At 44.2% G+C, this 18,104-nt stretch overlaps 1 protein-coding gene across 1 annotated transcript in view; it reads right to left on the bottom strand.

The window, feature by feature from the left end:
- Window positions 1–1,335: 1,335 nt before the first annotated feature.
- The window catches only part of znf704 (zinc finger protein 704), a 79,993-nt gene continuing 63,224 nt past the window's right edge, over window positions 1,336–18,104 (bottom strand). Inside the window, exons 3-9 of the mRNA XM_080788256.1 lie at window positions 14,948–15,051; window positions 12,081–12,394; window positions 10,636–10,736; window positions 7,661–7,997; window positions 5,653–5,778; window positions 5,424–5,515; window positions 1,336–4,587 (exon numbers count right to left, since the gene is read on the bottom strand). Coding sequence (XP_080644382.1) covers window positions 4,473–4,587; window positions 5,424–5,515; window positions 5,653–5,778; window positions 7,661–7,997; window positions 10,636–10,736; window positions 12,081–12,394; window positions 14,948–15,051 — 1,189 coding nt within the window. The 3' untranslated portion in view covers window positions 1,336–4,472. The remainder of the gene's footprint in view (window positions 4,588–5,423; window positions 5,516–5,652; window positions 5,779–7,660; window positions 7,998–10,635; window positions 10,737–12,080; window positions 12,395–14,947; window positions 15,052–18,104) is intronic.

Here is an 18,104-nt window from a genome sequence, read left to right as displayed (position 1 = left end):
TACAACAAAACAGCCAAATCCATGTATTTTTCGGCTTTAACTTTAAATTCAAACATGTATTTCTTTAAGTATATATAGATTTGCATTTTTCTTAAACAACAATACGTTCACATAATACAATGGCAGATCATTTGGAGATGGTCTAAAAATGGTTTCTTGCTGACGTAAAGACATCAAAGAAGTTACAATTACTTTTTTTCCTTCTTCCTTTGTTCGTAACGAGTGATGTTTAAGGCCGCGTTCAAAACGACGGCAGCCTGAAAGTCTCAAAAAGTGAAAAATGAAAATGAAAAGAAAAAAAGAAATAATTTCACCGCTCTCCAATCTCATGTCTGCACCGGTTCACCGGGCGGCAGATAAAAGAGATGAGTCCGAACGATGCCAGCATTTTGAGTTTGATACCAAACCCGATTTCGGCGGGTCCTAGACTGACTTTGGACAATATTTGGTCATCACTGGTTCCCAAACAGTGGATTGGGACACATTTATGGGTCACATTATTCTTTTGTTTCCTACATTTTTTTAATTTTTTAAAATTTCAAAACATTTCCAAAAAGCATTCCCAAGAAAACCAATCATGCCTGACGCATTGTGAGCTTGTAGATCTGCTATTTTCACTAGTTGGGTCCCAGACTCCCGGGGAGTCTAGGCTAAAACATTTGGGAACCACTGAACCAGACTTACTTTATTTATACATTTTCAAAAAATAAGTGATCTACGAGCTCACAGATCGGCTAATTTGGAACATCTTTGACCAAGAATGTATCATAGAGAACAACATGCCCGAAGTATAAGGACGGAAGGGTTCCAGGTGGAGAAACATCGGGACACATCGGCCATGGAACTGCCGACACCGATGTTGTAAAATAAAATCAAATAACCATCGATATATCGGCCAGACTGATGTATCGGCCGGGCTCTAATCAGAACACAAATCATCTACATGAACATACCGAGAGGGACAGATATAACAAATACCAACAGTGGAGCAAAGATGTATGAACGCAATAAAGAGCTGTGAGTTTCAGGTGCCATATGGTAGTGATGCTAGGTGGCTATAGCTTAACCACTTAAGACCCCAGCATCCTTACTGTGGGGAAGGCTTTCGCAGAAAAATTGACTATTTTCAGCCAAAGCCTTCCCCAAAACAGAAAACAGAAAAGACACTGGTATGGAGTCCTGCAGGACTCCGGTCAAGGTTTAACCCATTCTGACCGGGCACCCATTTTGGTGTTACCATCATGTTATGCTTTACCTATTGAAAAATAGCAGATCTACAAGCTCATAGCGCGCCACCGAGTGGCGCGCTACGAGCTTGTAGGTCTGCTATTTTCTTTTAAATCGAAGAACGACTGACATTTTTTTTTAATCTGATCTCAGGTCAGAATGGGTTAATCAGACCAGTGTGTGTCCCGTGGAAACCTCGTATGAATCTGATCTCAGGTCAGAATGGGTTAAGTGATTAAGCAGTGGTGGAAAGTAACCAAGAACATTTACTCAAGCAGTATTTCTATTTTCTTTTGGATACTTCTACTCCGCTACATCTCAGAGGCAAATACTGCACGCCACAACAATTACTTGAAAACTTTAGTTACTTTGAAGATGATTACAAAACAAACATTAACCAATTAAGCAGTATTTTATACTTGCAGCTAGTTGAAAATAGCGTATGTAGCTTGTAGATCTATTCTTTCAACACATTTTGAAAAATATTAATACTTTTATTTCGGTACTTTAAGCATATTTTGGTGCCACAACATTTGTACTTTTACTCCGGTAAATGTTTCTTTCACTTGTACTTGTAGTATTGCTACTTAAGTAAAATATTTAGTACTTCTTCCACCACTAAGCTTGAGTGAGTTTATCAGCTGGTGTTGGTTCTGTGCAAGCGTTGTGTGTGCTAGAAAAAACAAAAAAAAGGAAAAGCCTGACTAAAGACACGGTAACATAAAGGTAGCCTACACGTCAGAAGTGTTGTAGACAACACATGCCGAGGCTTCAGAAGAACACGTCAATTATCCATGTTGTCTTGTCCGCTGTGGAGATTGTTTGACATTGGAATGGCTGGCTCACTGAAATGAAACTACAACCAAAATGGCTGCCAAATGGACTATGGCGTTTCATTCCTTTGGGTTGACGACTTAAAAGTTCAATGATGTCAAACTCCAACTTCAGACATGTTGCAAGCCACAGGTGTGGAATAGAAGCTCTACCCCTTTTCTCGCATGTAATTGAAGTGAATGCGAGGCTGGTCTTTCTGACATGTATGACCGTGCCCTTATGCTATTGTCGCTGGCCTCGTGCAAGATGCACAGGTTGGTTAGACATACTAACAGTCCGACAGGCATTAGTCCGACAACACCGTCGCTCCCGACATGCATGGCCAGTTACAACTCACCCGTGGCTCCCGGCGTGTGGCGGGTTAAAACTAACCCATGGCAGGTTAAAACTAACCCGTGAGGTTAGGTTTAGGGTTGGGTTTTGGGTAGGGTGTCGGACTAATGCCTGTCGGGCTGTTAGCACCGACAATAGACAAACAAGCTCAATTTCAAGGTGCAGTTTGGCTATTGCCGGAGTGCGTTGCCCGCGCACAAGCTAGCATAAACCAGGCAATAGGGCCCGGGGGCGGGGTGCATGCACTAATGACAGATATGATACTCTTTTTCAACTTCAATACGCAAAGCGTCTTGGAATAATGTTCTGTACATATAGCTGAACAGCGACCGCCAGGAGTCAAAAGCAAGTAAACCTATAGTGGTCAAGAAGGGTCGTCACAGATAGGTCCAAATAGTAAAACCCACCCCACTTTTACAAATCCCACCCATGACCCGTGTCAGTAACAAGTCCTTCAGCCTATCATGAGGCATGTAGCAAAAGTCAAGAGTGGAAGCTTTCTTTGATCTTATTCTTTCCGTGGTGCACCAAAACATGTGGCATCCTTCGAGTGACGGAGGAGGGAACCAATTGGAGCTCCCCGCCTTCCCCCATCTGCCCTCCCCCTCCACCACCCTGCCACCCCACTCCAACCCTCCGTTAGGCTTGGTGGTGGGTAATGGGGAGTGGCCGCGAAGACTGATTTAGGAAAAACGGTTGGCGTGGTAGTGGTGTTAAGTGCTCTGCAGTCACATACAGTACAAGTGCCTCAAGTTTGGTTTGGAACCAACCCCCATCCCATGTTAGCTGGCCCATAGAATGGGCCGATGGGGTAAACACAAAGTGAGTTTGTTTCGTCAGGTTAAGTGTCAACGTTGGGACGTCTCTGAATGCTGCCGGCGATTTTACGGCCCGGCTCAAACCGCTTATCTCTGTTGCCCGAGATGCTCATCTTTAAAACTTGCGCACGCACCCACACTCTTAACTTGACAGTTGGTATAGTATAGGCAAACCGAGTCCTTTTCGAATGAAAAAGTACATCAACAGTCGACATGGCACCTTACAAAAAAAAGCAAAAAAATACTTTTTTTTGGTTGCAAAGTTGAGTGTTATGAAATACCAGCCATTGAAAATGCTGCCATGCTCAACCATAGCTTTAGCTGCTGGGTCTTTGCTTTATTTAGAATCGCATCCCTGATAAAACAAAAACAAAAAACAACTGACGGGATAGAAAAGTGGGATTAAAAAACAGCTCATCTTATCTGGTTCTTGTGTTGTGTTTTAGTTTTTTGCATTGATTATTCCATATGGATGTTACACCCTTTCGCCTTTGTCATAGAACTGCATGGATGGAGGAAAGTCCTGAAGGTCAGGATGGTTGATCACTTGGTTGGTAATAGGAAATAAAAAATGAATCTACTTAAAACGAGAGATGAACAGACCAAAGGGAAGAATCCAAAAAATGGAAAACAAGGATCATAATCAAATGTGTGTTGATGTTTCCAGAATTAAAAAAATAAAGAAACTGAAAAAAAGGTAATTATTTTCTTAGATAAAAATCTTCTGGTCCACTTCTTTTGTTTTTGACTTGACGTTCCATAGGAAAAAAAAAACACAACTTTTACAAAACTTAGAAAGACATTTAAACACATAACCCAACATAGAAAAACGACAGGCTGTTATTTGCATGTCGCTGCGGGTTCACACTGTCTTTAGCTGCATTAGAGATGCCCTAGTGGAGCGAAACACGGAGGGGTGACGTAGGAATGCAAGAAGATGGGCTCAGCCAGCCTGGCAGCCGCCGCCATTTTGGTTCATCCTACGTACACTGTCGGAAGATGAATGGTGGATCCTTCCGAGTGTGCAAATATGGACATTTGCACTCACTCGGAGTTACAGACCCGCCAAGGGTCCATTCAGCCTCCAGGTGATCCCTGTTCCGCATGGTGATGGGGGTTAACGGGACAGGGGCGTGGGATGTATGTGTGGGGAGGAGGGGGGGGTTTGGTGGGTAGTGATCGTGTTGAGCACGTGAGATGAGCAGAATGAGCGGTCCCCCCCTCCCCTTCTATTCCTCTGGGTGACAAGGTGGTCGGGCCTCAGTCGGTGAATCTCTGGCAGGCTTTCTTCCAGCGACAGGCCGTGCACCACATGTCGCGGTTCTCCATCCCGTACACCTTCCGACACTTCTTCCCCTCGCCACGCACCTTCCGACTGCAGAGAGGGAGAGAGAGTCCGAGACGGAACAAACTGAAAAAATGAAGTGAGGTTTAAATAAAGAAATGTCACTTGCTTTTATCTTTAATTATCGCTTCCTTTTGTACATTTTTAAAGTGCACTGTTGCACTTTGAATTAGTTTTTAAGTACTTGCAGTTGCGCAGGTGTATGGAAGGTGCCTTTGCATGACAGCTAATAAAACAGGAGTGGAATACATCAAATAAAACACTCACACTCCTAGTTTAGCTGTTATAATGCATAGCCTAGCCACTGTGCATAAGGTATTCCTTTTTTATTTAATTTCTTTTTGCTTTTTACACCTTTTTCCTCCCCCAACACACATTTCTTTGTTGTTACTGCCGTTATATCATACTAGCTGTCTTCACCTGCCAGTGAGGAGCCCCCAACCCCAGCCCGTAGGGGTACTGTACGACGTATAGTTACAACCTCCCCGCCTGGCTTCCCTCTTTCCAACACAGGCTGCGCCAACTGTGCTCATATGACACTCGGCAAAGCTGGATGCACCTGTGGATTCTAACCCACAGACTCCACGGTATATAGTAGACATCTGCGTTACAATGTTTCAGGTTGGATGTTACGCCTTGTTACAGTAACTGAGAGAGCCGGTAGCTCTCTCACCATAACATCCAGTTTGGATGTTACGGTGGGATGCACACGCAGATTAACCACACCCACGGACCGACATGCGGAAACAACGGTCAGACATGCGGTCGAACATGCGCTGCTCCCGTGCTTGCGGTTAGGGTTAGGGGTAGGTTGTCGGTCTAATGACAGTCGGCCCAATAGTCTAAACTAAAGCCTGTTACAGTACCTGAGAGAGCCGGTAGCTCTGGGAGGAGAGGACAGCACAGCGATGGTCTGGGCCCGCTGCTCGCCGAAGCCCTGGCTCTTACTGGGAGAAACCTGAGGACCAAACACACCAAACACCACGAATCAGCAAACCAATGCCACTTGTTGTTGCTCTCGGCCATTAAAAATGGAGAACACTAATCCGTGTGCGTGTGCGTGTGTGCGTGTGTGTGTGTGTGTGCGTTCCTCACAGAGTTTCCGGTGAAGCTGACAGGCGGGGACTGCCATGAGATGCTGAAGGTGTTTCCGTTGGTGGGAGTGAAGCTCCCGCCTGCCGAGTCGGTGTTGCTGGATGGGATGGACACTGGAGCGGTCGCCTGCAGGACATGGACCAATGTTACCACAGGCAGCCAAACATTATTCATTATTTGTTTCACATCATGTTCAGGCGTCTGTCACTGTTTATCAGGCCAAGTCCCCCTTGTTTGTTAACTTTTATTTTCTATGAATGTGATTTTTATTGATCAAGTTGATCGCGCTCTTCACCACTGTATGAATAGCTCTCGGATGCTAGGCGATCAATAAACAGAAAAAGGAACCGGAAGCGAAAACATCTGCCTCCGTCCACTTCAATGTAAACTGTTATTTATGTTTTTAATCCATTTATCTCAGATTCCTTTGCCAGATTGCGTTTTTGATCAAAACAACATTTATTCACCTAATGTGTCGCTGGTCGCCGTTACAAAATGAATGTTTCGGGTAAATTAAAATATAAATAAATAAAATAAACGTCAATATCGTTTGGAAAAGTGGCTGTTTTTAGCCCAAGGAGTGTTTTTTTTGCAAAGCAAACAATGGATTCAGATTAATGAAAAACTCTATTTGACTAGTTACAGTACATGCTACTGTACTTAAATCTTTGAAAATGTTGCCTGCATAATAGGTTATTAAAGGAGCCACAAATTTCAGCAGCTGTTACAGATTCCTATTAACACATGTCACAAAAACTGGATTTCAGTCTTTGTGACATGTGTTACTAAACACCCGTTTGCCTAATGTTCCTGAATAGGAATACTAGTATGTTTTCAGTGGTCATGATAATCCAACTGGTTCTTCTCTGATGGACCATATTGAGGTTAACCATAAACTTTATGTTTACACTCAGAAGACGTACTGTGAGCCTGCAGTAGCCTTTACTGTTGTGTGTGTGTAGTGTGTGCATGTATGTTTGAGAGAGAGAGAGAGAGAGAGAGAGAGAGAGAGAGAGTTGTGTAGGCATATTGATCCTGATTTAGTTTGTATTGACTTTATCTTGTGTGTGTGTGTGTGTGTGTGTGTGTGTGTGTGTGTGTGTGTGTGTGTGTGTGTGTGTGTGTGTGTGTGTGTGTGAGAGATAGCAAGCTGAGGCGTTCAAAAAGATAAAAGCTGTTCATTCCTCTTACTAGCAAATGAAAGTTGCATTTCGATCTTGTGTGGGGACGTGCGTGTCCGTGTGTGTGTGTCTGTGTGTGTGTGTCTGTGTCTGTGTGTGTGGTCAAGCGAGACACCATTGATCCTGAGCAGACATTGACCCACACTTCACCTGATTGACTGGGAGGGGACACAGAATGAGTCACCAGTGTGTGTGTGTGTGTGTGTGTGTGTGTGTGTGCGTGTCCTGACCTGGTAGGCGTGGTCTGCGTGGATGAGGTAGAGGGCACTGGGCGCTGTGTGTGTGTGTGTGTGTGTGTGTGTGCGTGTCCTGACCTGGTAGGCGTGGTCTGCGTGGATGAGGTAGAGGGCACTGGGCGCAGTGTGTGTGTGTGTGTGCGTGTCCTGACCTGGTAGGCGTGGTCTGCGTGGATGAGGTAGAGGGCACTGGGCGCAGTGTGTGTGTGTGTGTGTGCGTGTGTGTGTGTGTGCGTGTCCTGACCTGGTAGGCGTGGTCTGCGTGGATGAGGTAGAGGGCACTGGGCGCAGTGTGTGTGTGTGTGTGTGTGTGCGTGTCCTGACCTGGTAGGCGTGGTCTGCGTGGATGAGGTAGAGGGTGTGTGTGTGTGTGTGCGTGTCCTGACAGGCGTGGTCTGCGTGGATGAGGTAGAGGGCACTGGGCGCAGTGTGTGTGTGTGTGTGCGTGTCCTGACCTGGTAGGCGTGGTCTGCGTGGATGAGGTAGAGGGTGTGTGTGTGTGCGTGTCCTGACCTGGTAGGCGTGGTCTGCGTGGATGAGGTAGAGGGCACTGGGCGCAGTGTGTGTGTGTGTGTGTGTGCGTGTCCTGACCTGGTAGGCGTGGTCTGCGTGGATGAGGTAGAGGGCACTGGGCGCAGAGCGGGACAACGGCGTGCCGCCGTGACCGTTGACGATGACGCGCGTCTCCACGGAAGGCGGGAGGGGGAGGGGTGGAGGGCAGGAGGGAGCGGAGGACTGAGGCGGGGGAGGAGCAGGAGGCGCGGGAGGAAGAGGAGGAGGAGGCACAGGGCAGGAGGAGGACAGGACGGAGGAAGGGGAGACGGGGGACAGGCTGCTGAGGCCATCGGCCACAGAGTCTGTGTTGAGCTTGATCTCTGTGTAGTAGAAGTCCTCCTCGCCGTCGCTGGACTCAGAGTCACAGTTACGCCTGGAGAGAGGATGAATGAAAGCCTTTATTGCAGACTGAAGGTTACATAGAAAAACATACAAAACACAGAATACAACATGAAAAACAGTCCAAATGTTAGACAGGCATTTGTGACAGTTATAAATATCTAGTGCAGTGCAACTCTTGACAGGGTTATTTATACTGACGATGGTGCTATTCACAGACTCATCCAAGCGACACATACATCTATGAGAGAGAGAGCAGTGTTGATTTTGACAGCTAATTTTATTTACGTTTTAGTCAGTCTTTTGAATAAAATTAAATATCATGCAATTTTAGTCGACTACATCTACATTTATGACCAAACTTGACACACAGTAAGTCATTGGATTTTTTGAAAGCAGGGAATCATAGCTTCAAATTGACATATTGGTTTGACCCACCAGGTTTGGAGATATGGCGTAATGTCGAGTTGAGAAAACAGGCTTGAAAGGTTCACTTCTGTGGTCTCTAACATTACACCTGTTTAAGCATTTATTTCATATTTACATTTAGATTTCAGCTCTGACATTTATTTCAGAGTCTGCCTGTTCCATTAAGTCATTTTGGATTAAAAAAAGAAAAAAAGAAAAAGTTTTTCTCCTATCCTGAACAGTTAAGTCTTGCCGCCATGACTCTCTGTAGCAAAAAGAGTCACATTTGACTGAAATGAGTCACATTTGACTCAAATGTATTTTGGCAGGCCTTGACGGCGTTGTGATGCTTTTACACTTGGCTGCATGCTGTAGCCTAAATCTCTGATATACACCCGAGTGAAATTGTCAATATATTTAGTATTAGTCATCATATCTTAGTTTTTATTACGTTTTTATTACGTTTGTAATAAAAAGGTAGTCGGCGAACATCTTTCGTCATAGTATTAGTCAACAAAATCAACACAGCGAGAGAGAGAGAGAGAGAGAGAGAGAGAGATATGTTGGCACAGTCGTTCTCAACCTGTTTCAATATCGGGGGGGGGGGGATGGGGCCTTTCATATGAATTACGCCCACAGTGTTTTAGCTAATCACTGCACTCTAAAACACAGTCACGCTTAATTGCATCATGGGATAAAGATAGGGAGAGGATGGTATCTTGATCGTTCAATCAATCAATTAAGCAATCAAGAAGAATGGAAGCAAAGAAGGTAGAAATGAATGGAGGAAGGCAGGAAGGAAGGAAGGAAGGAAGGAAGGAAGGAAGGAACAATGAAGTGAGGATTGATGGAGAGAATAAAATAATTAACAGCGCAACAATCAGTCCATCACAACGTTTATGAAGTAACGGAAAGTGTTCTCAACCTTTTCAGGCCGTGATCCCTCAGAATCATCCTATTTGAACTGCCCCCCCCCCCCCCCCCCCACCCTGACTAGAATCATGAGAATCATAGAATCATGCATGGCACGTTGCATACATTAAAATAATTCAGACGGTAGCATCACGCCCTCAACCGTGACACGATGACCTCCGAACTCTAGAGCCTGGTTCTGCTCCAGGTTTCTTCACGCCCACCACCACATATCACATTCACAAGCACCACATGCAGGTCTGCTGCAACTCTTATTTCTTTTAAACGTTCGCCGCTGCCATTCATTGATTCTTCTGCATTGCAAAGTTTTATGTTTGGCTTCTTTTGTTTTTATTGTATTCTAATGTCCTTTTATACGATGAGTTTCCTTTTCTTAATGTTTTGTGTAAAGTACACTGAATTGCCTTGTTGTTGAAATGTGCTATACAAATTAACCTGCCTTGCCTAAAGGGGAGTTTTTCCTTGCTTACTGTCACCAAATGCTTGCTCAGTGGGGAGATGAGGGGAAGAGAGACAGAGAGAGAGAGATGAAAGGCAGCAGCAAACAAAATCAAATATGGTCAGTAAGTGTTCCTTATTCCCAATTTAATCGGCATGGCCCGAAGGCAAGAGTCTATTAAATCACAAGGTGTATCACAGCTGCTGTGTGCGTGTGTGCGTGCATGCATGCGTTGAGCTCCAAGCTTATTATAAGCCATCATTTACATAGACAGGCTAGTATTATACCCATCAATTTTACTGCTCTCGTGTGCACTGAGAACAACCACCAACTACAACTTTCACTGTAATTTCACTTTTGAAGTAACGGCCAAAACCTCATTGTTCCCAGAGGGGGTCATTCGGGCACTAACAGGAGGGCGGTGTAGGACATAATTTAGATCTGCAATAGATACGTAGAAGTAAATCAAGAAAGAATTAGTAACAGAATGAGTGTTGTGACCCATGGACTGAGGCCTTAATTGTTACTTTGTCATATCATTGCTGTCGGGCAGAAACCTCTTATGTCCATATATTTCTTTTGGTTTTTTTCGTTAAAATGCCCTACTTGATCATACTACACTACTACAGCGTCACAGAAAAGCATCAAAAGTAGCAGATGCGCTTGTAGATTCACAACTGGCTATAAGGGTCATATCGCCAAATTACGAGCTGAAGGTGATGGAATGCCATTCAGTTGAGCAAAACATGTCGCTGAAAATCTAGCCTCAGGTGGAAAGTTTGAGTTTGGTTTATGTCCCCGTGAAAAAGACTTGCTTGCTATTGCTAACTCATTGATTGTGCGTGTGTGTGTGTGACTGAGCAGTGCGGATGTGTCTCTGTATGTGACTTACCCCAGGTGAGCAGTGCGGATGTGTCTCTGGATGCCGGCAGCAGTACTCAGCACCTTGCCACAGTTCTTCCACAGACATTTAAACATCACCTTCATGGAGTTCTACACACACACACACACACACACACACACACACACACACACACACACAGTAGGGTAAGAGAACACAGCAAACATTGTCCTTCTTAAAGTGCAGAGGTTATTCAACTGGGACGGAGACAGTGTAGGAGAGACACAGACTTTTATATATATATATATATATATATATATATATATATATATAAATATATATATTTTTAGATGTATAGGAAAAGAAAACGGGATTTTTACTGGAGCCAGGCCTCTCATTCCTTCCCACAAGAATGTCTCGCATGTTTTGTCTTTTTGTTTTTGCAGGCCAATGTATGTATGCGGGGAGTCCTTGCCAGAATTGCGCAAGCAACTGCTGCCCTGGCAAAACTCAAGCCCATATGGAAAGACAAAAACATCAGTCTGGCATCAAAGGTGAGACTACTGCGATCACTTGTCATGTCAATCCTTCTTTATGCTTGTGAAACTTGGACCCTTACAGCTGAGCTTAAGAGGAGAATACAGAGCATGGAGATGAGATGCTACAGAAGACTCATGGGTATCTCCTACACCCAACACAAACGAGGAAGTACGGCAAAAGATCAGCCAAGCCATTGGCCCACATGATGACCTTCTTACTACTGTCATAAAGCGTAAACTGAGGTGGTACGGACACATCACCAGATCCTCAGGCCTTGCAAAGACCATCCTGCAAGGCACCGTACGAGGTGGCAAGAGAAGAGGGAGACAGAAGAAAAGATGTGAAGATAACATCGGAGAATGGTCACACTTGAAACTCAGCGAGGCAATGAGAGCTGCCGAGGACCGAGAGGGATGGAGAGAGCTGGTCAACCCCAACGACCCTCCGGGGTTACGGGATAGGTGAGGTGAGGTATGTGTATGCACACAACCATAATCCCTCCCCTGTGTATTGTTTTGTCTTTAGGTGACAAAAGCCTGTGTGTGTGTGCGTGTGCGTGTGCGTGTGCGTGCGTGCGTGCGTGCGTGCGTGTGTGTGTGTGTGTGTGTGTGTGCGCGTACGTGCGTGTGTGTGTGTGAGAGAGAGAGAGAATGTACCGGTAAAGTACCAAAAGTAGAAAGTACCCATTATGCAGAATGTATGTATAAATACCAAGCTCACAATGCGTCGATGTAACACATCTACATGAGCTTATAGATCGACTATTTTCAATTGGTCTATAGGGCAATGTGGGTAATGTATGTTTAGTGGAAGGAGGTAGGGCCCGCACACCCACTGGACCTCCCTTAAGCCAGCCTGCTTCATATCTCTCAGAGCTACGGGGTTCTTGGCCTGAAAAACACTGAAGATCTAAACGGATCCACCTTGATCTCCATCCAGGCACAGCAGTGACTGACCTTGCGCTTTCGTGGGATGGGCTCGTCAAAGAGCAGGCTGCTGCCGTCCTGCTCCTCCAGGCTGGGGTCCTCGGGCCCGCCCCCTCCTCCTCCTCCTCCTCCGCCCGCGGGACCCCCCGGCCCCGTGCTGCCCAGGCTGGGCATGCGGAAGGGCTTGAAGCTGTCGGCGGAGAGCGGCGGCGAAGGCGTGGAAGGGTTGGACTGGTCGCTGGGCGCCGACCAGCTCCAGTAGCCCCCCGACGAGCTGTAGCTGGACGGGGTGAAGGGACCGCCCGCCGCCGAGCTGCTGTCCTTCCACGAGCCACTCAGACCCTCTGGATGGGAGGTGGAGAGACAACAGACAGAGGGGAGAGAGAGAGAGAGAGCGGAGAGACACAGAGCGAGGGGGGGAGGGGGTATAGTGAGTGAGAGTGAAAATCATGACTTTAAAACCTGTTTTTGGGGGGTGGGGGGGTTACATTCAATGACATTTCTTGCCACTGTTTGCAGTGCAGATAATGAAATAGCTAAAGATACCCATTCAGGATGCAGGATAAAGAAGTGAAATTGTGATAGCACAAAAAACGAAAACATTAAGTGCAAAATTGGAACTGAACTCGATAAAATTTTAGCCGATAAATTATCTTTTCTTCCCCTTTTTGGATAAAATTGGAGAGACTTGGAGACCCCGGTTACTAAACACTGTGGTGATGATTACTATCACAACATAGAGCTTAAACTATAAACAACTTCTTTATGCCTTTTGCATAGTTCGTATGAAAATTGTTCACAACTCAAAGAGTGTGAGGGGGACCTGCAAGCTCAGAGATTGTAGATCTGCCATTTCTGGCAAAGATATTTGGCAGAGGATGAGACTGACAGTAATCATCGCTACAGAGTGTTTGATCACTAACAGGGGGGTCATCTTTTCCTTTTGATCCAATAAGGTGAGAGAGAACTCCACAAAGATATTTTATCAGGTTCAATTTGATCCGAGTTCAGTTCCAATTGTGTTCATGTTTTGTTTTTGTTGCATTGCTTCCAATAGCTTGTTTAGCCTGCGCGAAATACTACTACTAACAACTACTACTACTAACAACTTCACATAATATTTATTCTGTCAAGTGTTGCCTTTGGAAGTTTCCAACAAGTCTAAAACCACAGTATAAATCCACACTTTGAATTACTTTTAATGAACAGCAAAGACAAGCATGGTTTCATTTCACTTTATTGGAACATTAGATGCAGATTTAACAACTTGGACCCCAGCATCCATATTCCGGGGGGAGCACAAGCCCCAAATTGCTGATCTACAAGCTTGTTGTGAGCTAGAGTGGAGATTTTTAAGTGGTTAAACATACAATAATTTGTTTAATTTGCTAATTTGTCATTAGGCTACTCACCAAGACAAAATACAAAACAAAATGTTTGGAAGGGCACCGCCCACAATTCCCCCACTTAAATAGGATTGGTGGTGTCATGGATGACATCACTGGGCCAAACCAAGTTGAGGGGGTTTCATTTCTCTGGTGGATATTTATTTAGTTTGACACGTTCTGAAGTAATGTTTGATGAGTGCTTATAGACAGCCATTCAGATATGCACAGAGCTTGTAAATTAATCCAAGAATGTTCAAAGTTTTCCTTGCATCATGGTTAGCAGGTATTTAGATATAGCTGTGAATTGAACACCCTATATAAGATATTAATACATTAGAGCATATCCGTATGAGCCAGGAAATATAATTAACAATAAGATTCAAGATTGCTTTATTTGTCAAAACAATAAAGAAAAAAGCTATCTTGAATCTCATTGTTAATTATATTAATTAACTATAAGAAGTATTTTTAGGGAAAAAACGAAATACATAAAATATTGTCTACTAATAATACATTAAATATTGTTTAATTTGTTACTTCCTAGTGTCAAACGAAAACATGATGTGCCCACAAACATGGGTAAATTCTCCTTAAAAAACGTGCGATCACTGGCGTCCTTAAAAACAGACCTGAAAATCCACCGTTCAGCCAAGAGGGACATGACTCTGATCGCTCCTCCCTTAGTCAAGTGACACCTCTTTATAACCCCCTTCCTTTTCCCCCCAACCTGTACATGTCTTTTTAATTATTTCATTGTGATGATTTTAATTTAGTTGTTATTTGTCGGGTCATGACTGTACTCTGTACTGTTTACATTTCTGCCTAATAAAGTAATCAATCAATCAATGGATGGAATTGTTGGACAACATCTTATCCAACGACGACAAAATAAGTCTTGGTTTCCGACTTCCGAGAGGCTATATCTTATCAAAAGGTGGTCCGTATACGTGGCTCAAATGCCTAAGAAACAATGGGCCTTGAACTGATATGAAGAGGGTTGACAACCACTGAAGCAACACGTCGAGCTGTCTCACCGCCAGAGTTGATTTTGTTGACAAGTACTATGTAAATTAGTCGACTACCATTTTTCACTGACGAAATGAAATGGAAACTAAATGAAAACTAAGCTATGATGACTAAACTAAGACTAAATATATTGACAATTTCGTCAACAGATAAAAACTAGACAACAATGTTAGGGAAGGGACTAGTAGACAAGAGATCCAGTATATGTAAGTAAAAGACAAGTCATTTTACACTTGGCTGCATGCTGAAAATGCATCAGCCATTACATCAAGGCCCGCCAAAATAAATGTAATTCAACTAAATCAACTGTAGATTTAGTCGACTAAAATCTTATGATATTTAGTCGACCAAAACTAGACTAACACTAAAACATTCCCTGGTGACTATAAAATGCGACTAAAACTGAATTAAAACCCATTCAAAAGACTAAAATTACTAAAACAAAAAAATCTAAAGTTGCTGTCAAAATCCACAGTGACTCACCGCTGACTTTGACGGGTGGGCTGCGGACCAGCGGGCTGGTGGAGAGGCTGGTCAGCACCATGGCTGCCGTCACCTTGTCCATGTCTGCCTCTGCCTCCGAGCGCCTGGACAGAAAGAGAGAGACATCACGTCACCACCATGTGTTACTTTCAAGGACATGCACCCCCAACTTAACCTGACTCTGCCAGATTGTGGCAGTATTTAGTTCACAAGTTCCCTCCTATACTGCCTGCATCCGGTCTCTCTCAAGCAGAAACGATGAACCGAAGCAGCAGCGGGACAAAACATCTGATATCTCCATAGTCGTCATTTCAAGTCTTGTTAGGTTGTGTTTACATTTTGCGCTGTGGCGCAGCTTCAATACGTCACCAGTCTCGCATTGATCCTGCCTCTAATGGCCGCATACTTATTTATTTTTTTATCAATTAGGCCTAGACACACACTATGAAGCCTTGACTTCATCGAGGTCGCTCGATGGTCACTACGTTGATGACTGGGTCAATCAGGCAGTAGGTCAGTAGGTCAGTAGGTCAATCAGTCAGTAGGTCAGTAGAACTCAGTAGCCTACCGGAGACTCCAGTGGTCATCACATCATTGGCTCAGGAATGCAACAAAAACAACACAATCTCCATGCATTGAAGCAGTGGTTCCCAAAGTGGGGTCAGGGGACCCCCAGGGGTCCTTGAGGGAGTTCCAGAGGGGTCCACACTCCACAGCTAAATGACAGTTTATAACCAAATGGACCCTTATGGGTCTGTAACTCTGAGAGTGTGCATATTGAATCAAATGGACCCTCACAGGTCCATTTGGTTCCATTTGTACACATGAGTTAAATTAACATTGATTTCACAATCCCAGATGCTGTTAAAATGGCCGTCCGTAGCTTAATGCATGTCAAACTGGGGGTCCTTGAAATGAAAACGGTTGAAAGTGACCGCTAGAGCCAGACAAACGAGGGTCCGCAAGCTAATAAATGTCAATTTGGGGGTCCTTGACATGAAAAGGTTTGGGAAACACTGAATTGAAGGCTTCATGAGGCGTGTAATTTAATTGATAGAGAAAATAAGTAGGTTTTGGGTGAACTACTGTATACTTGACAGTGTACACATTTGTATTGTGTCAGAGTTACAGACCTGAAGAGGCCATTTGGCATTTAGAACGCTCCACGCTGAGAGTACCTCAAACCCAATATGAGAACCACTGCATTAGACCACAGACAGCAGCCCTGAGAGTGTTATGGGTTGAATACTTTATTAGTCACAAAACGAAACAGCACGGAGGTACAGTAAAACAGGCTGAAAGGATAACACAACAAACAACAAACGACAACAACTGATGGAGCCTCCCCCTGGCCAGCCGGGGCGCCTGATGGAGGGGAAAGGAACTGGTTGGAATAACGTGTTCCTTCCACGCGCTACGTCCAACCAGGGAAACTCCCCCCTGTCAGGTGTAAAGGAGCAACTTGGACACTCAGGCATGAAGGAAGCATGAGTTCAAGTCCGTTGCTCTCCCCTTGTCCCCCATATATTGGGGACTAGGTTGGTGGAGGGTGTGTAGAGCCCAGGATCACATTAGATGATTGACACAGGGGTGAAAAATGGGTTACAAAATCGTGGGATAAAAAATATTAAACAATTTACAATTTAGGCATTTAGCAGACGCTCTTAATCCAGAGCGACTTACATTAAGCAAGAACAAAAAATGGGTTGTTAAAAAACAACAACTGATGGGGACTTGTTTTCATTGTGGCCCTATGTATTAAATTAATCAAAAGAGCATAGCAGTTAATACTTCACAATCGGCGGCAGTGTATGACCCATCATTTCAATGGGAATTAATATGGAACTCCACTTTTCCTGATACAGTAGATCGCTTTTTTTTGCCATATAAGTGCATTATATTTCTGGATGACCTGCATTGTTGTGTTTATTTTGTATGGCACGCTGATGAAGTGAATATAGCACCACGCTGGACTGGAAACAAGTCTCCGGGACCTAAATACGGATGTTTCTGTCAGACAGCAATGAAATGCACTTCATTACTTTTCCAGCTCTACATTTATTGGAGGGTTTAAAAGCACTCCAAGGGACGCATATGGACAGAATGGACAGGGCGTGGAATCTTGGCCAACACAGAATGAGGTCAGGGGTTTACGTTGTCTCTAACGGCACCACGCAGAGGAATGTGATGTTTTATCGACAGCCAACGATCCATATTTGACAAGCCGCGGCACGCTCAACATCCCTGCCATTTGTCTCTGCTAATTGGTGTGAAAGGGAAGAAAGATGGCTGTGTTAATCCTGCGCCGTGTGTGTGCTAATCCTATGGCATGTAGTTGTACTCCCCAGAGACCAAACCTCCGCCACATGCACGCACGCACGCACTTAAGTACAATGTAGAGGTATTGTTTTACTTTACTGAAGTGCAGTATTTACAATTTTCAATACATTTACTTCTTTGCCACTACATACAGTATCAGAGGCAAATATGCCACTTTTACTCTTCCACAATTATTTGAAAACGAATCCTGAAAACTTGTGAAATGGCACATAATGCATACTACTTTTACTTTTGTTACTTTAAGTAAATTTGGATGGGTGCATGTGTTTGTTCCGACAGTCCAACAGGCATTAAGTCCGACACCCCAAACCCTAACAGCAAAGCAACGGGTGAGTTTTAACCGGCAATGCATTTCGGGACCCATGAGTGAGTTTTAACCAACCACGCATGTGTTGGACTAATGCCTGTAGGACGGTTAGTACGTCAGCCCCCACAGGGCTATATTATAATTGTGACTCAGGCTGGGAAAAAGTGCCGCAATTCACCAATATTGAATATTGAAATTTTGTTTTTGTGTTTCGTTTTTTTCTTCTACATATTAACACAGTTCGGATGTTGAAGGTTTTCATTCCAACAGATAGCTGTTTTAGAGTCATTAAATGGTTGCATTTATATGTCAAAGTAGGTAACAGCTCATATACATGTACTAAAATACAGGTTGTAACCACTTAAGATTGAGGTAGGTAGGTATAGGGAGGGAGGTAGGTAGGTAGGTCTACGCCAAATTTATTTGCCCAAAATAGCCGATCTACAAGCTCACAACACGTCACACAAGTGGTCTTTTATATCGGCTATTTTCGGCTGATGTCCCCCACCC

This window comes from Protomyctophum bolini (genome assembly GCF_963924005.1).
Source record: "Protomyctophum bolini genome assembly, chromosome: 17".
Lineage (NCBI taxonomy): Eukaryota > Metazoa > Chordata > Actinopteri > Myctophiformes > Myctophidae > Protomyctophum > Protomyctophum bolini.
Note: the sequence above shows the minus strand (reverse complement) of the source record. Positions and strands in the feature narration are given on the sequence as shown.